At 45.8% G+C, this 17480-nt stretch overlaps 2 protein-coding genes and 1 long non-coding RNA gene across 5 annotated transcripts in view; 1 reads left to right on the top strand and 2 right to left on the bottom strand.

Moving 5' to 3' along the window:
* The window catches only part of Agk (acylglycerol kinase), a 92640-nt gene extending 85984 nt beyond the window's left edge, over positions 1-6656 (top strand). Inside the window, exons 13-15 of the mRNA XM_033764495.1 lie at positions 2377-2447; positions 4192-4276; positions 5311-6656. Of these exons, the coding sequence (XP_033620386.1) occupies positions 2377-2447; positions 4192-4276; positions 5311-5448 (294 nt within the window). The 3' untranslated portion in view covers positions 5449-6656. The remainder of the gene's footprint in view (positions 1-2376; positions 2448-4191; positions 4277-5310) is intronic.
* Positions 3940-12099, bottom strand: LOC104867333. Of its 3 annotated transcripts, none has more exons than XR_781733.2 (3): positions 8852-12099; positions 6965-7006; positions 3940-4179 (listed from the first exon to the last, which is right to left on the bottom strand). It is a non-coding gene; the product is annotated as an uncharacterized LOC104867333 (long non-coding RNA). The 3 variants fall into 3 exon arrangements; XR_781734.2 differs by having other exon boundaries at positions 6965-7003; XR_004517505.1 differs by lacking the exon at positions 3940-4179 and having other exon boundaries at positions 6964-7006.
* A 6-nt stretch (positions 12100-12105) lies between these two features.
* Dennd11 (DENN domain containing 11) overlaps positions 12106-17480 on the bottom strand; it is a 74391-nt gene continuing 69016 nt past the window's right edge. The window contains exons 6-9 of the mRNA XM_010631646.3: positions 17023-17154; positions 16732-16882; positions 15950-16018; positions 12106-13580 (exon numbers count right to left, since the gene is read on the bottom strand). Coding sequence (XP_010629948.1) covers positions 13385-13580; positions 15950-16018; positions 16732-16882; positions 17023-17154 — 548 coding nt within the window. The 3' untranslated portion in view covers positions 12106-13384. The remainder of the gene's footprint in view (positions 13581-15949; positions 16019-16731; positions 16883-17022; positions 17155-17480) is intronic.

Raw genomic sequence — 17480 nt, 5'->3', positions numbered from 1 at the left:
TGATTTTTTTGCATCATTCTCTTAGTCTCCATTTCATTGATTTCTACTTTGATCTTTATACTTTCCTCCCTTGTATAAGCTTTGGATTTGTTTTCGTCTTTCACATACTTCCTTTACAATCTTGTGTCTTATCTTACCATACTGGCTAGGACCTCAGCAGAACTGAACACTCTGAACAGAAGTAGTGATGACAGGTGTCATTGTCTGTTTTTGTTTTTAAGACAGGGTCTCGATATGTAGTTCAGGTCAGTCTTGAGCTCACTATGTATCCCAGACTGGCCTTGAACTCTCCACAGTCCTAGTGCCTCAGCCTGAGTGCTGGTACTACAGGTGTGTGCCACCACACCAGGCATAGTATCATTGTCTTATAATTGATTTTGAATTTAATAAAATTACATGAAATTCAGATTTCAGTGTAAATAAAATTGTATTGGAACAGAGGTTCACTAATTCATTTCGGTGCTTTTGCAGCACCAAGGCAGAGTAGCCAGCAGAGAAATCAGGCTCTTCAAGCCTGAAATGATTCCCCTCTGGTCCTTAGAGAGCCAGACATCTGCCTGCCCCTTCTAGTTTGGATGTGGTTCTGCTTTTCTCACAGCACTTTTAAACGGTGGCCATTTTCCTCCTCCTTTACTCTCATCTATGTTAGGCCTGGTGACCCAGTAGCTGTCCTCCTCCCCATCACAGCTTTCAGTCATTCTCCTCCTTCCCTCTCACACCCTCCTATCATCAGATGTGTCATTGTTCCTGGCATCTGCTGAACCCTGAGCTGTTTGTACACTTTTCCCCCTAATGTTCTTTGCTGGCTCACTGTCTGACTTGCCAGTATGTTTGTCTTAATTCTGAGCCCAGCAGGCATGGTGGTGGTCCTATTAAAATGAAACCAGAGCCTTTCCCTCCACAGGAACCCTTCAGTGGCTTGCTTCACTTATTCTAACAGCCATTTTCTCTAGTGGTCCACAGTGCCCAGTCAAACCTGTCTTCCCTCTGCCTTTCTTCCTTCTGTTGACTTCGCCAGTTTTCCTGCTGCAACCTCCCTTTTTTCTTCTTTTGTTCCCTGCCCCTGTCTGACCTGTTCCCCCGAAGGCTGCTTTCCCAGCTGTTGTCTTGGTGCAGATGGCTTGTTCCTAGACAAATGGTTCTTCAAGTGTGGTCCTAAGATCAGCATCAGATCACCAGGAATTCACCCAAAATAATTCTTGGGCTTTACCTCAGATATGAACTACGAACTTTGAGGATAGGGCCAGAGTCTGAGTGTGTCCTTAATTTTTAATTGACAGAAACTGGGATCTGAGTGTTAGTCAGCACTCCAGTGATACTTGGTATTTGAGAGCTGCTGCCCTGGATATGAGCACTGCTGCTTCATCTTCTGCAAGTTTCTGCTCAGAGGTCCCCTTCTTACCTCCTTCTATCTTTAAAGTGTAGCCACTGTCATCGGTGTCACCTCCTGATCCTTGCTGTTTCTTTGATCTTGCTTTCCAATGTGCTCTGGCATACTTCTGGTGTGCTCATCTCCTAGGATACTTGGGAATTTCCTGTTTTATTATGGCTTATGTATTCCTTTCATGTTAAGTTCTTTATAGGCAGAAATTCATGTTGGTTTTGTTCGTCGATGTAACTCAGGTATCCCAAAGAGTTTATGGTACACGCTGGGCTGGCACTTTTAAGTTGCTAAATGAAAGGTGAACTCTGAGCAGAGTCCTCACACTGTGTTAGCGCACTTTGTAATTCCTAGTTGAGAGTGTGCTTTGGTGGTACCTTTGAGCCTCATGCAAAGGTATTAGGCGCTCAGCAGCCTGGTTGTTATCCTGGGCCTACAGATCTTGACTGTCCCCCTAAAGTAGCCAACACACAAGTGTTTTAGGATTGATGGGTGAAGGCTAGTTTTGTGTTGTTATTGTGGGTTCTCATAGCTACTTCAGGTCTTCCAGAGTTTGTGATTAGAAATTGATAGACACTAAAAATGTCAAGGAACAAATAGATTGCTATTTTTCAACTGGTTGCGTACCAAATTTACATATAGAGCATTTTAGAGAACACAGACACCTAGGCTCATCACACCAAGCTGTTAGTACTGTGGTCTGGTGTGACACTGCTGTAGTCAGGACTGAAAACGCTGGGCCAGAGGGGCAGGAAGCTTGGCCTGCAGGGAAAGGGAGGAATCCCAGGGACTTTAACACCTGTGAGTATAGTAACAAAATTAGAAAACCTCCCACACTTGAATTTTTAAATTTACTATATTAAAGTTCTTAATTAAAAAAAGTAATATCCCCTATGTAATTCAGTTTCAAAATATGAACCTCCAAGGCTGAGGATGAGAAAAAGATGTATTAGCCAAATCGTACCGACATTAATGGTGGTCTTAACTTTTTTTAGAGCAAAGAAGACTTTATGAACATCTGCATTGAACCTGACACTGTCAGCAAAGGAGATTTCATAATCATAGGGTAAGTGGACTGGGGTTTCAGTAATTTGTATTCTCAGACCCTACTATTCAAGAGTGCTCCATTAAATGTGTTGACATAAAGAGACACTGAGGGCCAGTCTTACTTGGGAATTTTAGCATTTCTCTTTGCCCTGTGGGCCTGCTATGTGTAATGCCCATTTCCTACTTTGGCCTGCGCTGTTCATGGTGGTAGGGTCAGATGTGAGAGCAGCCTTTGCCTTTCAACTGAAATTAAATTCAGTGTAGCATGGCAAAGTGTCAAGCACTCTAGTTTCAGTGTAGTAGAGCTGAATACAGATCTTTATTCTGCTGTTCACTGGCTTTGTAACTGAGGTCTTTCAACTTTTCTCAATCATTTCCCCATCTATAAAATGGCATGTGACCATATGTACGGATCTCTACTATATTTTAGTCTCAAATTAAGCCTGTTTTAAATTGTGCGGTACTTGACCATGTCCCTTACAATTCATATCCGTTCACCTGTTTTCCTATTCCCAAGGCATTGAGAAACTTGAAAACAAAGTATCTTGGATATTTCCCAGGCCTTTTTATCTTTTCCAATACAACAGGCTGTTCCAAGTCCTGCCTGATTTGTTAAGTCCTCTCTCTGCCAGAATTTTATTGGCTAAGAACACTATCAACCCTCCAGCAGTCTTCATAGCATCTGAGGAGCTGGCATGTTCCCATGCCAACTAGTAATCTGCTCAGCCCAGCTTTCTGTGCTTTGTCTCAGGGCTCCCTCTCGTGCCCATTTAGGGCGTGAACATTCGTGCCGCAGCGGCTCGGTCTCCATGGCTGCATCAGCTGCATCGGTACTGGCAGCACAATGCCTTTCATTAGCCTGTTGTTCTCGCCTGTGGTACAGATTCTTCAGACACTGAATAGCTCCTTCTGCAGCCTTTGATTTACTTGCTGTATATGGAGTAAAGGAAGGGAACAGCCTGTGTCTCTTCCTGCAGTAACCAGAAACCAGTCTTAACTGAGAGCCAGTGTGACTAGCTATATTCAAAGCTCCTTTATAAAACTAACGTCCACAGCCAGAAGGAAAACCCCATTCTTATCCTTAAATGAGGGGAAGTCATCGTGTTGTGCATTCTTGTCAGTAGCAGCTACAATGGCATTGCGTAATGTATGTTTTCTGGACTTCCGAATAGAGCACAGTGAAGTTGCTTTCTGAACTCTAGTGACTGTTTCCTTTGTGAAGAATTAATGTCACCAAGCAGTGGTAACTAACGGACTGATCTGGTTGGGTTAGCTGTTCCTTCTTTTTCTACTTACCACGACTAGACATAAAGGGTTCACATGTGAGGTCAAGCCTGTGTGTATGTGGTGGCTTTACTCCAAAGCCATGTGGTAACCATATATGGGGCTAAGCCGACTGTTCCTACCAGTATAGAGAATCAGGCAATGTGTAAGCTTAGTTCATTCTCTTCAGGTAATAATCACAACATCAAGCAAACAAGGTTTTAATTTCATTGTCATTTTAAAAATTGGAATTAGCCTAAGAATGAGGTACACGTGGAAGACATTCCATCTTAACTCCCTGTAGTGTTCTCTACAGCCACTGCAGTCCGTCATGAAACTGGGCGGGACTCACTGCAGGGAAAATGGCCGCCAGAACCCCCGTCTCCACAAACTCTCTGGCCATTTATTTGCCCCCATAAGAGGGAAAGACTTTGTTGTAGTTTTGTAGTCTACGGCATTTAGTCTCTGGTTCCCAAATGTGCTTTTTCCTGTACCAACAGAAGTAGAAAGGTGAGAGACCCCAAACTGCGCTCCAAGGGCACAGAGTGTCTACAAGCCAGCCGCTGCACCCTGCTGCTTCCCGAGGTGAGGTTGGTGGTGGCACTGTGTGCCAAGCACTTTGCGTGGTCTGGGTCTTCCTAAGGGAGACCTGAAAGTGACCTTACATCTCCTGAAACTTTATTTGGCATTATGTCAACAATATCAAAGGTAGCCTGGGGTGGTGGTGCAGGCTTGCAATCCCAGCACCCGGGAGGCTGAGGCAGGCTATAAATTCAAGGCCAGCTTGGACTACATAATGAGTGCAAGGACAGCCTGACTATATAATGAACCCGTCTAAAAAAAAAAAAAAAAAAAAAAAGTTAATTAAAATATGAAGAGCCGGGCATGGTGGCGCATGCCTGTAATTCCAGCGCTAGGGAGGCTGAGGCAGAAGGATTGCTGTGAGTTTGGGACCAGCCTGGGCTGGTCTCATAGGGAGTTCCAGGTCAGTCTCAACTACATAGTGAGACACTGTCTCAAAAAAAAAAACAAAAAAAAAAAAACAATAAAATATGAAGAATTCTCTAGCTGCTGAGTAAGGGGATCATTTTTAATCAAAGATTTGGTAACCAGACTTTCATTCAGCACTGAATTTTTCTGTATTGTGAAATGCCATGCTATAAAAGTAACATATACATTTAAAATATTGGAGATAATATCTGAATGAATTAATTCAGAATTATTACCTAGAGGACTGTGGTAAACAGGAGGTGTCCCCAGGTGAGTGGCAAATGAAGTAAACATGAGTTACAGGTTTTGAGGCTCTGTAAGGATGCTACTGCTGATGCACTTTAGGTACAAGTCTTGGTGAGCCTTAAAGGATGATGAAAAGGATCCGTGGACATAAAACCTTTCATAGTGAGGAGGACTATATATTACATGTTTATCCATGCCTTAAAACATTTGGCAGGATCCCTGCCTTTTAATAAATACTGGAAAACACTGGGAGGAAACAAGCATAAAGCCCGCTCTTTTTCCCAGTGGGTGAGCTGGATGGTTCTAGAATCAGCACAGTGCATGTCACAGCAGCAGGAACCCTCCTGAGTAGACGGTGCCCCCCAACACCCTCTTCTCTACAGGGCAGCAGGGGCTCCTTCAGCATCGACAGCGAGGAGTATGAGGCGATGCCTGTGGAGGTGAAGCTGCTTCCCAGGAAGCTGCAGTTCTTCTGTGACCCCCGGAAGCGACAGCAGCTGCTGCCGAGCCCAGCCCAGTGACAGAGGCCAGGGCGTTTCCTAGACTGCACTTTAGGCCACCCGTGGGACCAAAAGGGAAGAGGCTCCCAAGGGCATTTTCATGGCAAGTACCCCGTCCTCCCCCAGTGGTGCTGTCATTGCCGTGACAGCCCATCCCTCCCGGTGACTTTCCTCAGGCCGGAACATTGCTGCCTCCACAGTGAAGAGCGGGGTCCTGGCCTGCCTTAGCTCTCCCACCCCTGCTGTGCTCTGTGATGTCCTAGGGCCGCCCCAGGTTTCTCTGCCCTTGCCAGGACTCCTAAGTCCTGGCTGCCGCTCTGAGTTCGGTGCTTACCTCGCTCTTGTTCCAGTTATGTCCTCCAACAGCAAATGTGAGGTTGTTTCTTCAACTATGGCTCAAGTATTGTCAAATGCTATTTTTGTCTTAAAGCAGTGCTTTTTCAGTGTTGGTGTGCATGAGGACCCTCTGTGTGCAACGCATGTCGAAAACTAAGGGGCCCACACCGAACCACTCACTTGCCATGGAGCCTGCAACTCTCATCAGGGGTGTCTGAAAAGGGCCTCCTCCTCTTTCAGTGTTTTAAAGTAGCTTCTGCCTGTGTTTCCCCAAAAGTATTGTGAAAAATCACGTATCCCCTCACATCTGTGTCTACATCTTTCATGGAAGATAGTCGCCAAAGTGTGTGTGTGTACTTTCTAGTGTTGTGTAAATATTGGTTTTAAAATAATCTGTTACATCACTCTTCTAAAGATCCATTGTAAACACGACAGCAGTTGGACACCACCCCTCAACTTCTTTAGTCAAACACCGTAAATTTTTTTCTCCCTGTGGGTATATTCCCCTACTGCATTCAGCAAGACTCTTACTATACTGTAATCTATTTTTCACTTCATTTTTTTATTCTTGTCAACAAGATATAAATGGATTTTTTAGTTTTAGTACTGAATGTTGTTGTAATTGATGTAATTGAAAATATTAATTTTTTGATAATTAAAAACATGTTAGTACGTTCTTTATCCTAATTAGTTCATTTACTCAATATATAAATGTTATTTATATCTAGATGGGGGTTCAACATCGATTATCATTTTTGGTTGTGAACACTAAGTAAATGGGAAGAGAACGCATCTAACAATGTCATATAGTTCTTTGAATTAAATGGCCAAAAGCACAGCATTGTCATCAATAGTTAATTTTCAACTAACTTGATTAGATCTTCCATTACCAAGGGTTTGTTACCCAGACACTAACATCATTTCCTTTCAGTAATGCCATTGACATTTACTTTGAAGTTCTCTGGAGAGCTTTGCCATCATTGGGGGGTGGGGGGGTGGGTAGATTGGACCCTCACCTTTCTGTGTGAAGGGCAGAGTGAAGAGGAAGAGCTAGTAGATCTTAGCCACCAGCTCTCCTTAGATCATTTTAAATACAGGGTTCATAAACCCGAGTGTCCTCTGCAGAGTGAAGACCAATGTTTCAGTACATTATGTAGCAGCTACCAGAAGCCCATGCATAAACCACAAAACATAAGCTTACCTCTTCAGCACTGGATGCTTCGAGGTGGTATTAAAAGCTCTGCTTTAGCAAAAAAAACAAAAACAAAAAAACAGGTGAGTCTATAAACATCAGTAAAGGATCACCCAGCCCATGCCTCCCATAGAGGGCAAGAGGACAGAATCTGCCTTCTTCCCAGTGATTATTACCAAAATGATGTGCGTGGCCAGAGAACGTTTAACCCACATTAAGGATTTTGCTCATTTATAAATATGCCTTGTTTTGACTTTTGCTCAAACTTCCTTTGGGGACTTGGTTTCCTCACTGACTCTCGCTGTGTCCTTCCACCTAGTGCCCACACGAGAGCCAGCTTGTCAGCCAACCTGAGGGCTGAGCTGTACTAAGTAAAAGGGCGTCCCTTCCTTTTTGGTACAAACATTTTGGCAAATTAATTTCAAAGGCTATGATTTGTTTTTTCCTTTGCTCCAGTTACAATTACTGAGGGTCAGTGCTTTACACATAGAACAGTCACATCCGTTTTCACAACTCAGGAAATACAGTCACGCACCTCAGAGCAGGAACCTGGCTTTGCACACCCGCCATTTGGTTTGACAGCCAGAAATGGTAGCAGTTGGCTCTACTTTGTTTTAATCAACTCCCCAATAGGTCAGAAATGGAAACAAAGTTTAGGCTGTACGCACACTTATGTGCACTCTGTATAAACTGGGTCAGATTTTGTGAAACACAAGGGGTTTTTCTAAAAGTAGCCTGATATGATCGAGGGCACACAGCCCTGGCTCTTCTGCGTGGTGTAGTATCCTCCACTTTTGCTTCTGGTACCTGCAGAGTGTGTCCAGATGGCACTGTGGCCGCCTCCGTCATTGCTGTGCGGGAAGGCGTGTCCAGCCCTGGGATCTGGCCATTGTGCCTTCCTACCCCAGCCCACATTCTTGGCCCAGGCCAATGGTCACAGCACGCAGGTTCATGTTAAAATGTGAACTTTAATCATAAAAATTGTTTTCTGTAAATATATCAACCTCTCTGCACACAACTTGATTCAAATATATACAGATATGATATACATAGATATTAAATGTATCACAGAGCAAGATCAGGCCAAGAAACATTTAGTCTCAGGATTAACCCCAGCTTTTTTCAGGCCTTTATGTCACCACTGAAAACAGAACCATGCACCTGTCTGTAGTAGTGTCCAGGATGAAACTTAGGAAGCATCTTTCTGATTTCATCACATGAGGTAAAAACTTGAAACAAAAGTAGATTCAGTTTCTCTTATTGCTGTAATTCTTAGTCTGGGGTATTACTCAAAATAGGGTTTTTACATTTAAGGCGACAGGGACGCTATACTGATCCTAACGTGGAAAAACCGGGAGAACAGGTTTTCTAAGGTTACCACATTTCTTTTTTGGGAAAGGTTTACATCCCAGATCTACACAAAAATTTAGTCAACAAGCTTTGGGTAAAGGAAATTCACACTGGGTCTTTGAGCCCCTGAAGTCCTTATCTAAGCTGCTCAGAAAGCAGCAGTGTCTGGAGCATGTCCTATTGGGGGCCACCCTAGGCATCCCAGACCCAAATTCTTTAATGCGTCTCATTTTTTTTTGCACTTTACCTTTGTTTGATTAACCCAAAGAAAGGAGTTTTCACACTGTTAAATCTGTTTGCAACCTGCTAACTCAGTTACCTCTGTGTGGATTTTTCACTTTGTGCATCTCTGGCAATTTATAATGCCCTAGCACACCTCGGGTCCCTTAGCAAGGTCAGGGCCTCATTAGTCTACACAGGCATTTTATAGTAAAGTCACACCTATCTAAGATAGTATTAACTAAACCTTCTGAATTTAGGTCACACTAGTTCTAAAAGCCCATTTCATACTGAAATTCCAGAATGTGGAACCAGGGATTTACCTACCCATCTTCGTGTTTCTACAGAGTACTAGAAAATTCCTCTTTCCTTTCCACAGTTGTAGCTTTTCTTGCTTCTAAATTCCAATTCCCAAAATGAATTAAAGTGCCAGTTATAAGATGACCTCCGACTCCCACCTCTCTCCAGTTGACTGAAAGCCTGATAATGTACCCTCTTCTGTCCTACACGTTTCCTTAAGGCTGGGTATTTGCCATGTGTCCTCTTTACTGGGACGGTCATGTTCATCTCCTAGAGTGCTGCAAAGATCACACAGTTCAATGTCCTTATTCACTCTAAAACATTTACATCGCAAAGCTTATAAGGGTCTCAGCCACTACCAAATTACAAAACTGCCCATTTCTTCTAGGATTATAGTTATGAAATTTCCTTCAACTTTAACATCTCTACACTCAGTTCATCACATAGCAATATTGATATAAATATAAAACTTCCATTTCTTCTAAAAACAAAACAAAACAAAACAAAACATAAACTTAATTCACAGCCTTTTCCCACCACACGGGGCTCTAGTAGCTCCTGGGAACAGAGGTATATTAGCAATAAAAATGGGGTATGAAAAGTCCATGACTTGGGAGTAAAAGGAGCCCTTTGCTCCTCCCCTCCCCCTACCTGAATCAGAAAAGGGTTTTCCTGAAATGGGAAGGGATGGGACTGGACCTGCCTCCGTGAGCCTGTGGGTCTCAGGATTCTCACCAAGGGTGTAACTGTGAGGAATAGGGAGGGGAAAGGAAGCCCAGACATCTGGGATTCTGAGCTCACCAGCCTGGAACCTAGTGGACACCCAACCCTGTGGAGGGATTCTCAGTCTCCATATTCCTCCCCCTTCTCATTTTCAAACTCTTCCCACTCTAAGGACAAGGTCACTGTTTTCATCCACCCACTCCCACCTCTGGCCCAGGAAAAAGCATCTTGGTCCAATCCCTCAGCTGTACAAAGAGAAATACGCAGTTCCTAACCTCCCTGCCTCTTCTTGGAGGTTAATTCCTTCTACAGAAAGGTTAATTCATTATCACCCTTTACAAAAACTTCCCTGAAGGCCTCAGTGGAAAAGTGAAGAACTTCACTTTCTATTGTGTTGGGCTTCCACTGTATCAAGACAAACAGCAAATTTACCCTCCTGGCCACTGGCATGCAAATAAACATGACTTACCTATGGGTTAATTTACCTTTTATCTTCTAGCTAAAATGCTACAGGTAGTTACACGAAAAATGAATCCTCATGTAGCATCTGGTACCATCTGTACCTGGGTGCTCCTTTTAAATTTCCCATCTTGATTTTCATCTGGTTTTTAATGCCGTCACAGATGTAATTCCTAGGCTAAAACACTTCTGTCCATATGGCAATGAAGTACGCTGCCCTTCCTAGCCAGACGGAAGAAGAGGTCCCAGAATGGATGGTGGGCATGGAAAGCAGATGGCTTCCAACTCACTGCATTTGTAATTAACTGAAGACTCCCAGGCCCCAGAGGGACACAGACGTTGGAATGGGTCCACACCAGGCATAAGGAAGGCTCCGTGTTCAAAGCCAAAGCTGATGCTAAGCAATGATCTGGTGTATACTTTTCAGACTGGTAGGAGATAAGCCTTACTATTTTTGACTCCTGGAGAAAGAGTCCTATGCCAGGCAACAACTGGCCATTGCCCCAAAGGCTGAGTATTAGCAGCTGCTGAGCCTTACAAAATTGAAAACATCAGGCCAGGGATTTAGCTCAGTGGCACCACGCCTGCCTGGCAAGTGTAAAGTTCTGGTTCCGATCCCTGGTGCCAAAAAAAGAAAAAGAAAAACAAAACATCCACTTTAGCAGGCCTTTGTCATAGTCAACACAGATACTGACAAATCCCAGCTGCCAGTTCCCACACGGATTCTTGCCTCTAGGAGTCGTCTCTAACTCAGGGATGTGCGGGAGACCCTGCACCACAGGTTGGCAAGTGTTCAGGTGAGCACATGGTTTGAAGTGTGGCCGTCAGGCTTACAGGGACCTGGGACCCACACTTCTGGTTCCCAGCCCAGCGATAAACATCATGCCTGCCCTTGGTGAGCTCACAGGCCCATCAGGGATGTTTCCCCCACTTATTTCCAACAAAAGCAAGTGGCCTTTCTGCAAATATTTCAAGAGTGACAAAAAGTGTTCTCAGTGTGGCTCCTAGTTTCTAGTGTTGTGCAGAAGGATTTCTGCCTAACACTTCTCAAACAAACCCCTTATGGGAACTGGCAGCAAGTGACGCTGGATTTGCCTGCTGGCTCTGTAGAGGAGAGCACAGCCTGGCACTAAGCAAGGCTGCAAAGGGCAACCTCAGAAGCCAGAAACTTCTCAGTCCGGGCAGACATCTCGGGATCTGAACAGCGGCATAGGATGGTGAAGAGCTAACACATGTAGTTCACCCAAGCAGAGGCTCTGCACCAGATTTCTGGTCTTGTGAGGAAGCTGGCAAGGCAGGAAAGGACTGAAGGACAAGTTCTGCTCCGGGTCAGTTGAGCCCAGGCCCTGCAGTCCTTGGCATAAGCATGAGGGACACAGAGAGGTGAAAAGACAGCTGCATGGTTAAAAGGCACCCATAGACCCTGACTAACCATTTGAAGAAAATCCAGGAACATCTTTAATAACCTTGCTGTCATTATATCAGACTTACAGCAGAATAGCACAGGAAACAAGTGTTCAAATGCAGAAGGCCCTGAGGTAGAGGGGCTTGGTAACGGTCCTTCTAGCAAATCCCCCGGCTCTGGAGAAAAGGTCTGCCTGGGTCCCCCAAGAGAATCAGTCCCTTCCTTTCACCCACACTCCTGTCTTCAGCCACCCACCCCCAACTTAGAAATCCCTGAACCTACACACCACTACAAGTATCCATTACTTGACCCAAGTGAGCAAGCCCTTCTCAGCCTTGTGAGGGCAGAAGAGCGAGCTGCCCATAAAGGGAAAAGCAGTGTAACTTCAGCTGCTAAACACGAGGTTTTCTTTAGTAAATGTGTTACTGGAATAATGTCTAAACCCACACTGCACAGAAGTGTATTGGCTGTACATTTCAATACCCAAAATTATTTATATATTTACATAAGAGGTGTACCTTGCTTCATCAGTGTCTCTCTCCATTTCCACACACATCAATTTCTTCACTCCTGAATTCTGTTCTCCCAAGGAGCCACAGTGCAAATACTCTTGAATTAAGAATTTGAGCTGGGGATTTAGCTCAGTGGTTCTGCTCCTGCCTCGCAAGCTCAAGGACCCAAGTTTGATCCCCGGTACCAAAAAAAAAAAAAAAAAAAAAAAGAAAAGAAAAGAATTTGAAACAAGTCATGTAAGATGTGATCCAATGGGTTGAAGGTTACTTCTCTCTGCTGTGTAATTAGCCTGGCTTGGGCACAGACAATGGGTACACTGATCAACAGGTACACTGATGGCTACTCAAATTAACAAGAGCCAGGCAGGAAAGAGGAAAGGGAAGAGAGATTTGTAACCAATAATCCAGGGTCCTAGGTCAAAATCCTAAACTCTACTCATGGGATCTGGCTTTCAGACTATGGTTACCAACTACCCTCTGACCTGATCTTGCAGTCATCGAATAACCCAGCTCAAGAGACCAGGCAGGTGACTACAGGACCCATCCCAGACAAAAAGCATTTCACTGGGAAGCAGGTAACAACACTGTGGACACTCTGGGATTCCTGACCACTCTCCTAGGGGAAGGCACTTCCAGACTTTCTAATAAATCCATTAGGTTGGGACCCACTTACTAACCTCAGGAATGTTGCCTCTGCCACAGAGAAGTGTGTGAGGACTGCATACATACACAGTCCTGTTAAAAGCATGCACCACCCTCCACAGATACCCAGGTTATTAAACTGTAAAATGAATTTGCTCACATGCTACAGGGCTTGCACTAGCCCTTAGGATTCACCAGCCCCTTTCGAGTGGAATGGTTTCATAGGAAGAATGTCACTCACATCGAGTGGTCACTGGTCACTGCCTTTGTGAAGCTCGTATTTGGTGTCAAAAACGTCCTTTTCTCCCTCTCAGTGGTCCCTTCTCAAGTGCAAAGAGAAGACACAGACATGCCCTAATGAATAGGAAGAGGGATTTGATTCCAAGGCTACTGACTCCTTGAACTTGATGACCTTCAAAGGTCATCTGGGTTTCTGCCTTTGGGCAGATGAACATCTAAGGCCACACAGGACAGATGTTTGTTGTATTCCTGAATGCACCAAGGGTCAAAGCCAGGCTTTCTGGCAGTCCACCCCTAAGTTTTCAGAGCTTGGCTAACTCCTAGGGATAGACCTCCTAAGACCAAACCCAAAGATCAGCCGCTGTGGAAGACAATATAGATTCCCATGCGCTACCAAAGTAGGCTGTAAAACCAAGGCTGTTTTGCCTAACCTCTAGACAAGAAGGGAAGAAAAGAAACTGCAAAAATCACATTTGTTGGAAAGTATAAGCAATCTTCCTTTGTGTCAGCGTAATTAAAAACCAGGCTGACGGGGCCGGAGGTACACTCCAGGCTGCTGTCAATCCCACGTCACCCTTCCTATGGGCAACAAGGGTTGTCAATGACCAGCATGACATCGATGCCGTAGGCCTCCAGCAGGTCCATAAGAAAGCTCCGGTCCCCCTGTGGGTCCAGGCCCATCCCACGGGCGTGCTCTGCTGTCAGAGTTTTATCTTGACTGGCAGACACCTCCAACAAAGTCTGAAATATCCGGTTGTTTTGCTCTAGGAAAAACCTACATGTGCAAGACAGGGAAGGGAGGGAAGAAAAAACAGAGTTCACCAGATAATCCACACAGAGCCACCCAATCTATACAGGTTTGTTTAGTATCCTCTTTTTTTTTTTTTAGAACTGGGATTGAACCTAGGGCCTTTAAAAAGAAATTTTAGCCAGGTGTGGTGGCACACTCCTGTAATCCCAGCCCTTGGGAGGCTGAGGCAGGAGGATCACTGTGAGTTTGAGACCAACCTGAGCTACATAATGAGTTCCAGGTCAGTCTCAACTACATAGTGAGACCCTGTCTCAACCCCCCCACAAATAAATAATAATAATAATGATAATAAATAAAAGAGAAGAAATTTTATTGGTGCCAGGGATTTAGCTCAGTGGTTCCACCACCTGCCTCACAAGCGCAGGGTACTGAGTTCAATCCCTGGTACCAAAAAAATAAAAGAAACTTTATTAGTCCATGTTTGTAGCACATAATGATTACACTCATTGTGGTACATGTACAGAAAATATCTTAGTTCTTTTTTTACCCCTCCTATGGCTCCCCTTTCTGTCTCTTGGTCCCCTTCCCATTTGCAAGAGATCTGTATCTGTTTCATAGCTACATCACCTGCTTTCTTTTCCTTTTTCTTTCCTTCTTTCCTTCCTATCTATCTGAGACAGGATTTCACTACAATTGCCTGGGCTGGCCTCTAACTTGAAATCATCCTGCCTCAGCCTCCCAGAGCACTGTGATTACAGGTGTGTGACACTTTGCCTGGTTTAATGTTCTTTTGAAGGGATTCAAAGATAAAAATATCTTTTAAAAGGAGAAAATGGTAAAAGGTAGTTATTGAAGTGACATTAAGGTTAGCAAAGAAGCCATCTGGCATAAAGCACAAACTGACTGGAGAAACCTCCAAGTGCAATGTCTGATGCCAAAACAGCTTGTTTTCCTGTAAGCAGCAGCTTCCTAGTGGTTTGAACACAGCTTTAAGGAGAGGGCCTTGTACGCTGCTTTCTTCTTCTGCTTAGTCATTGGGGAGGAGACAGTTATAAACACAGAGCTTGGTAATGTGGTTCTGAGGGCAAGCGGGAAACCAAAACACCTCTCTCAAAGCTCGGTAGGAGCCTCCCCAGAGAACAGGGGACTGTGCCCTGCTCCTACTTCACACAGCCGGGGCTGACTCTACACAGAAGGGGGCGCTCAGCAGACTGGGGCGACCACAGGCAATGCAGAAGCCAGCAGCGCTGAGAAGAAGGGTGAAGGAGAAAGGGAGCCATGGCCACTGAGATGGCAGAGCCTGCTGTGTCCCTGGGTGTTCCTTCTGTGATGGCTCTGGGGATGGCAGTGTTGTGCACAGAGCAAAGACTGAAAGTCCCAGGTCCAAAGAACTGTACAATAGGCACGTGCTGTTGAAGCCATGCTGCTCAGAGCACCTGAGAAAGGCAGAAGTGCCCAGGCCCTTAAACGGCTCTGGGTGCCCCAAATTTCAGATGCGTGGTGTCTCAACCCACAATGAGACAGTGGCTCTGAACTGTTCCTGGACATCTGCACATCTACATTGTGTGTGCACATGAGGTAGGGTGCTGTGAGAACCAGGACATGTCCACGGGGTGCTCACCAAAGCCAGGAACAGTCTCTAGTGCAAGTGTCACAAACCTATCCCAACACGCAGGCCGGGAAGACCAAACAGGAAGGTTGGTGCCTGGCTTGTTTCAGTTACAATTCTGTGTGTATATAGAACTGTTTTGTGTGGCTTTTTAAGAATGAAATCAGTGAGGCAAAAAGGCCCAGGGCCTGCCCTGACCATCAACAGATCTGGGCAAGTGATTCCATTTAACTTCTTAGACTGTCCCATAATACTCAGCGCAAGGAACTGTTCTATTTGGAGGAATCAATTTTGAGATGTCCCCGAGGGACAGAGACAGCTTCCACGTGGTGGACATCCTCAATGCCCAAGAGCATGCACTGGGCCCGTGTTTTCTCTCAATGACCTGCCCCTACCTCTTCCCTTGACTCCTCTGGGTCCCACCTACTGGCCTTCCAGGACTCAGGTTACCTCTGCAAGGAGCCCATCTCTTGGCAGCAATAAAGGATATCCCTAGCTGGGAATACTGGCACAGACTAGTAATCCAGCAATCTAGGAGGCTGAGCAAGGAGGATGGCAAGTTCAAGCCCATTCTGGGCAACTTAGCAAGACCCTATGTCAAAAAGGGCTGGGGATGTAGTTTAGTGCTAAGACCCTGGTTCAATCCCTGGTACTGCAGTGGGATAAAAAAGAAAAAAAGGCCATCCTGAACTGCAGCAGGTGAAACTGGAGGACCTGGGTCATCCAAAGCAGTTGGAGCTGAAGAGATCCTCAGCCCCACTGCCCCTGAATGGGCAAGACTCACAGCACAAAGAGGTCCTCTTCACAAGGGTTGTAATCTTCCTCAATTTCCTGGGAGTACAACAACATCTGCCTGTCGGAAAGGAGATCACCATCAGATACGGTGCAGCTACAGGACCCCAGACAGGCCTGGCCGTGCAATGGGCTGCGCCTTACAGGAAGCAGCACTGATCAGGGCAGGTCCCCATAGCCAGGCAAGTAGAGAGGGGCTAGCAAAGAAATAAAAGGGCACAGGTGGACTCAAAACCCTGGGGTCACAGCCAGCTTTGCCCGTGGGAACTTCAGACAAGTGATCTTTCTTAATATCCACTGACTGGGTAGGTCAATGGAATCAGTTACCTCATAGGACATGCAGACTATCGAGAATCACGTGAGATAAAATAATGCAGAAGCAATATATTCTAAGGCAGTGACACACACAGTGAAGATGCCCAATAGACAGTTGTTAAAACAAACATGTGAGGGCACACATGTGCACCCCCGAGACCTAGAGGCAACTCTGCACAAGGTCATTTGGGGAGTTTCCGGAAGCTGGCATAACTTCCTCTTCTCTGAACTCCAGACTCCAAAGCCTGGCAGAAAGAAATCATACACATGTATTCACCTCCCCGCTCTGGGGCCCCATGCAGAGAACCTGGAGCCCCCTCATTTCTATCTCCCAGGCAGCATGTGCACCACAGGAAAGCAGCACGAGAAGAGCAGCAGGACTGGCTTCAAAGAGACCCTCAGGGCGGCCCAAGAAGAGTGAGCACCTGAGTCTGGGACATGCCCACACGTGGCCCCCACCTCTGCTCGTTGAGCCGCCGGTACTTCTCCCTGTCAGCACTGTTGATCTTCAGAAGGGGCTGCAGGTGGTCGTGGTGAGTCTTCACATTCTGGTTATCCACGTACACGTCGTACAGCTCCTGCTTCTCCTCAAATATCTTCTCTGTGGTGCCTGTGGAACCCAGGGTTAAGGGGGCAGGAATCCTAAGGGGTCACTGAGGGCCAGCTGAACCCCACAAGGGACAAGGACAGGAGCCCAGGTCTAGAAGAGACTGAACACAGGGACAGGAGAATGGAGGGCCCTATACTCACAGGCCACATAAGACACCTCCACCTCCAGGCTCTCAATGTCTGCCACGTTCACGTAGAAGAAGGGCTTGGACTCCGGGATGGTGCCTCCGATGCCAGGCAGCGATACATTGGCCAGGCAGCAGCAGCAGTACACTGTGGGGGACGAGGAGGTGAGAGGAGAGTCTGCCGCTTTATGCCCTCATCCACCAAAGCCTGCTGGTCAGCACCCGCCCTACACTGCTGGTCTGCAAGGAACCTGCAACAGTTTGGGTGTGTTCTGTCCACCCCAAAACTCATGCTGAACCCTGGTTCCACGTACAATGGTGCTGAGAGGTGCTGGGGCCTTACAAGGGATTTCAATCATGGGGCCTCCAGCCACACGAAGGGAAGAAAGTGGTTCGGAGGACAGCAGGTTAGCAGGTTACCTCACAAAAGGTTCTTCTATAGCAAGCCTGGAACCTCCTCCCTCCTCCCTCCCC

Source organism: Fukomys damarensis, unplaced genomic scaffold (assembly GCF_012274545.1).
Source record: "Fukomys damarensis isolate Sample0158 unplaced genomic scaffold, DMR_v1.0_HiC HiC_scaffold_16, whole genome shotgun sequence".
Taxonomy (NCBI): Eukaryota; Metazoa; Chordata; class Mammalia; order Rodentia; family Bathyergidae; genus Fukomys; species Fukomys damarensis.
The sequence above is the reverse complement of the archived record's forward strand: the minus strand, read 5'-3'. Positions and strand labels throughout refer to the sequence as shown.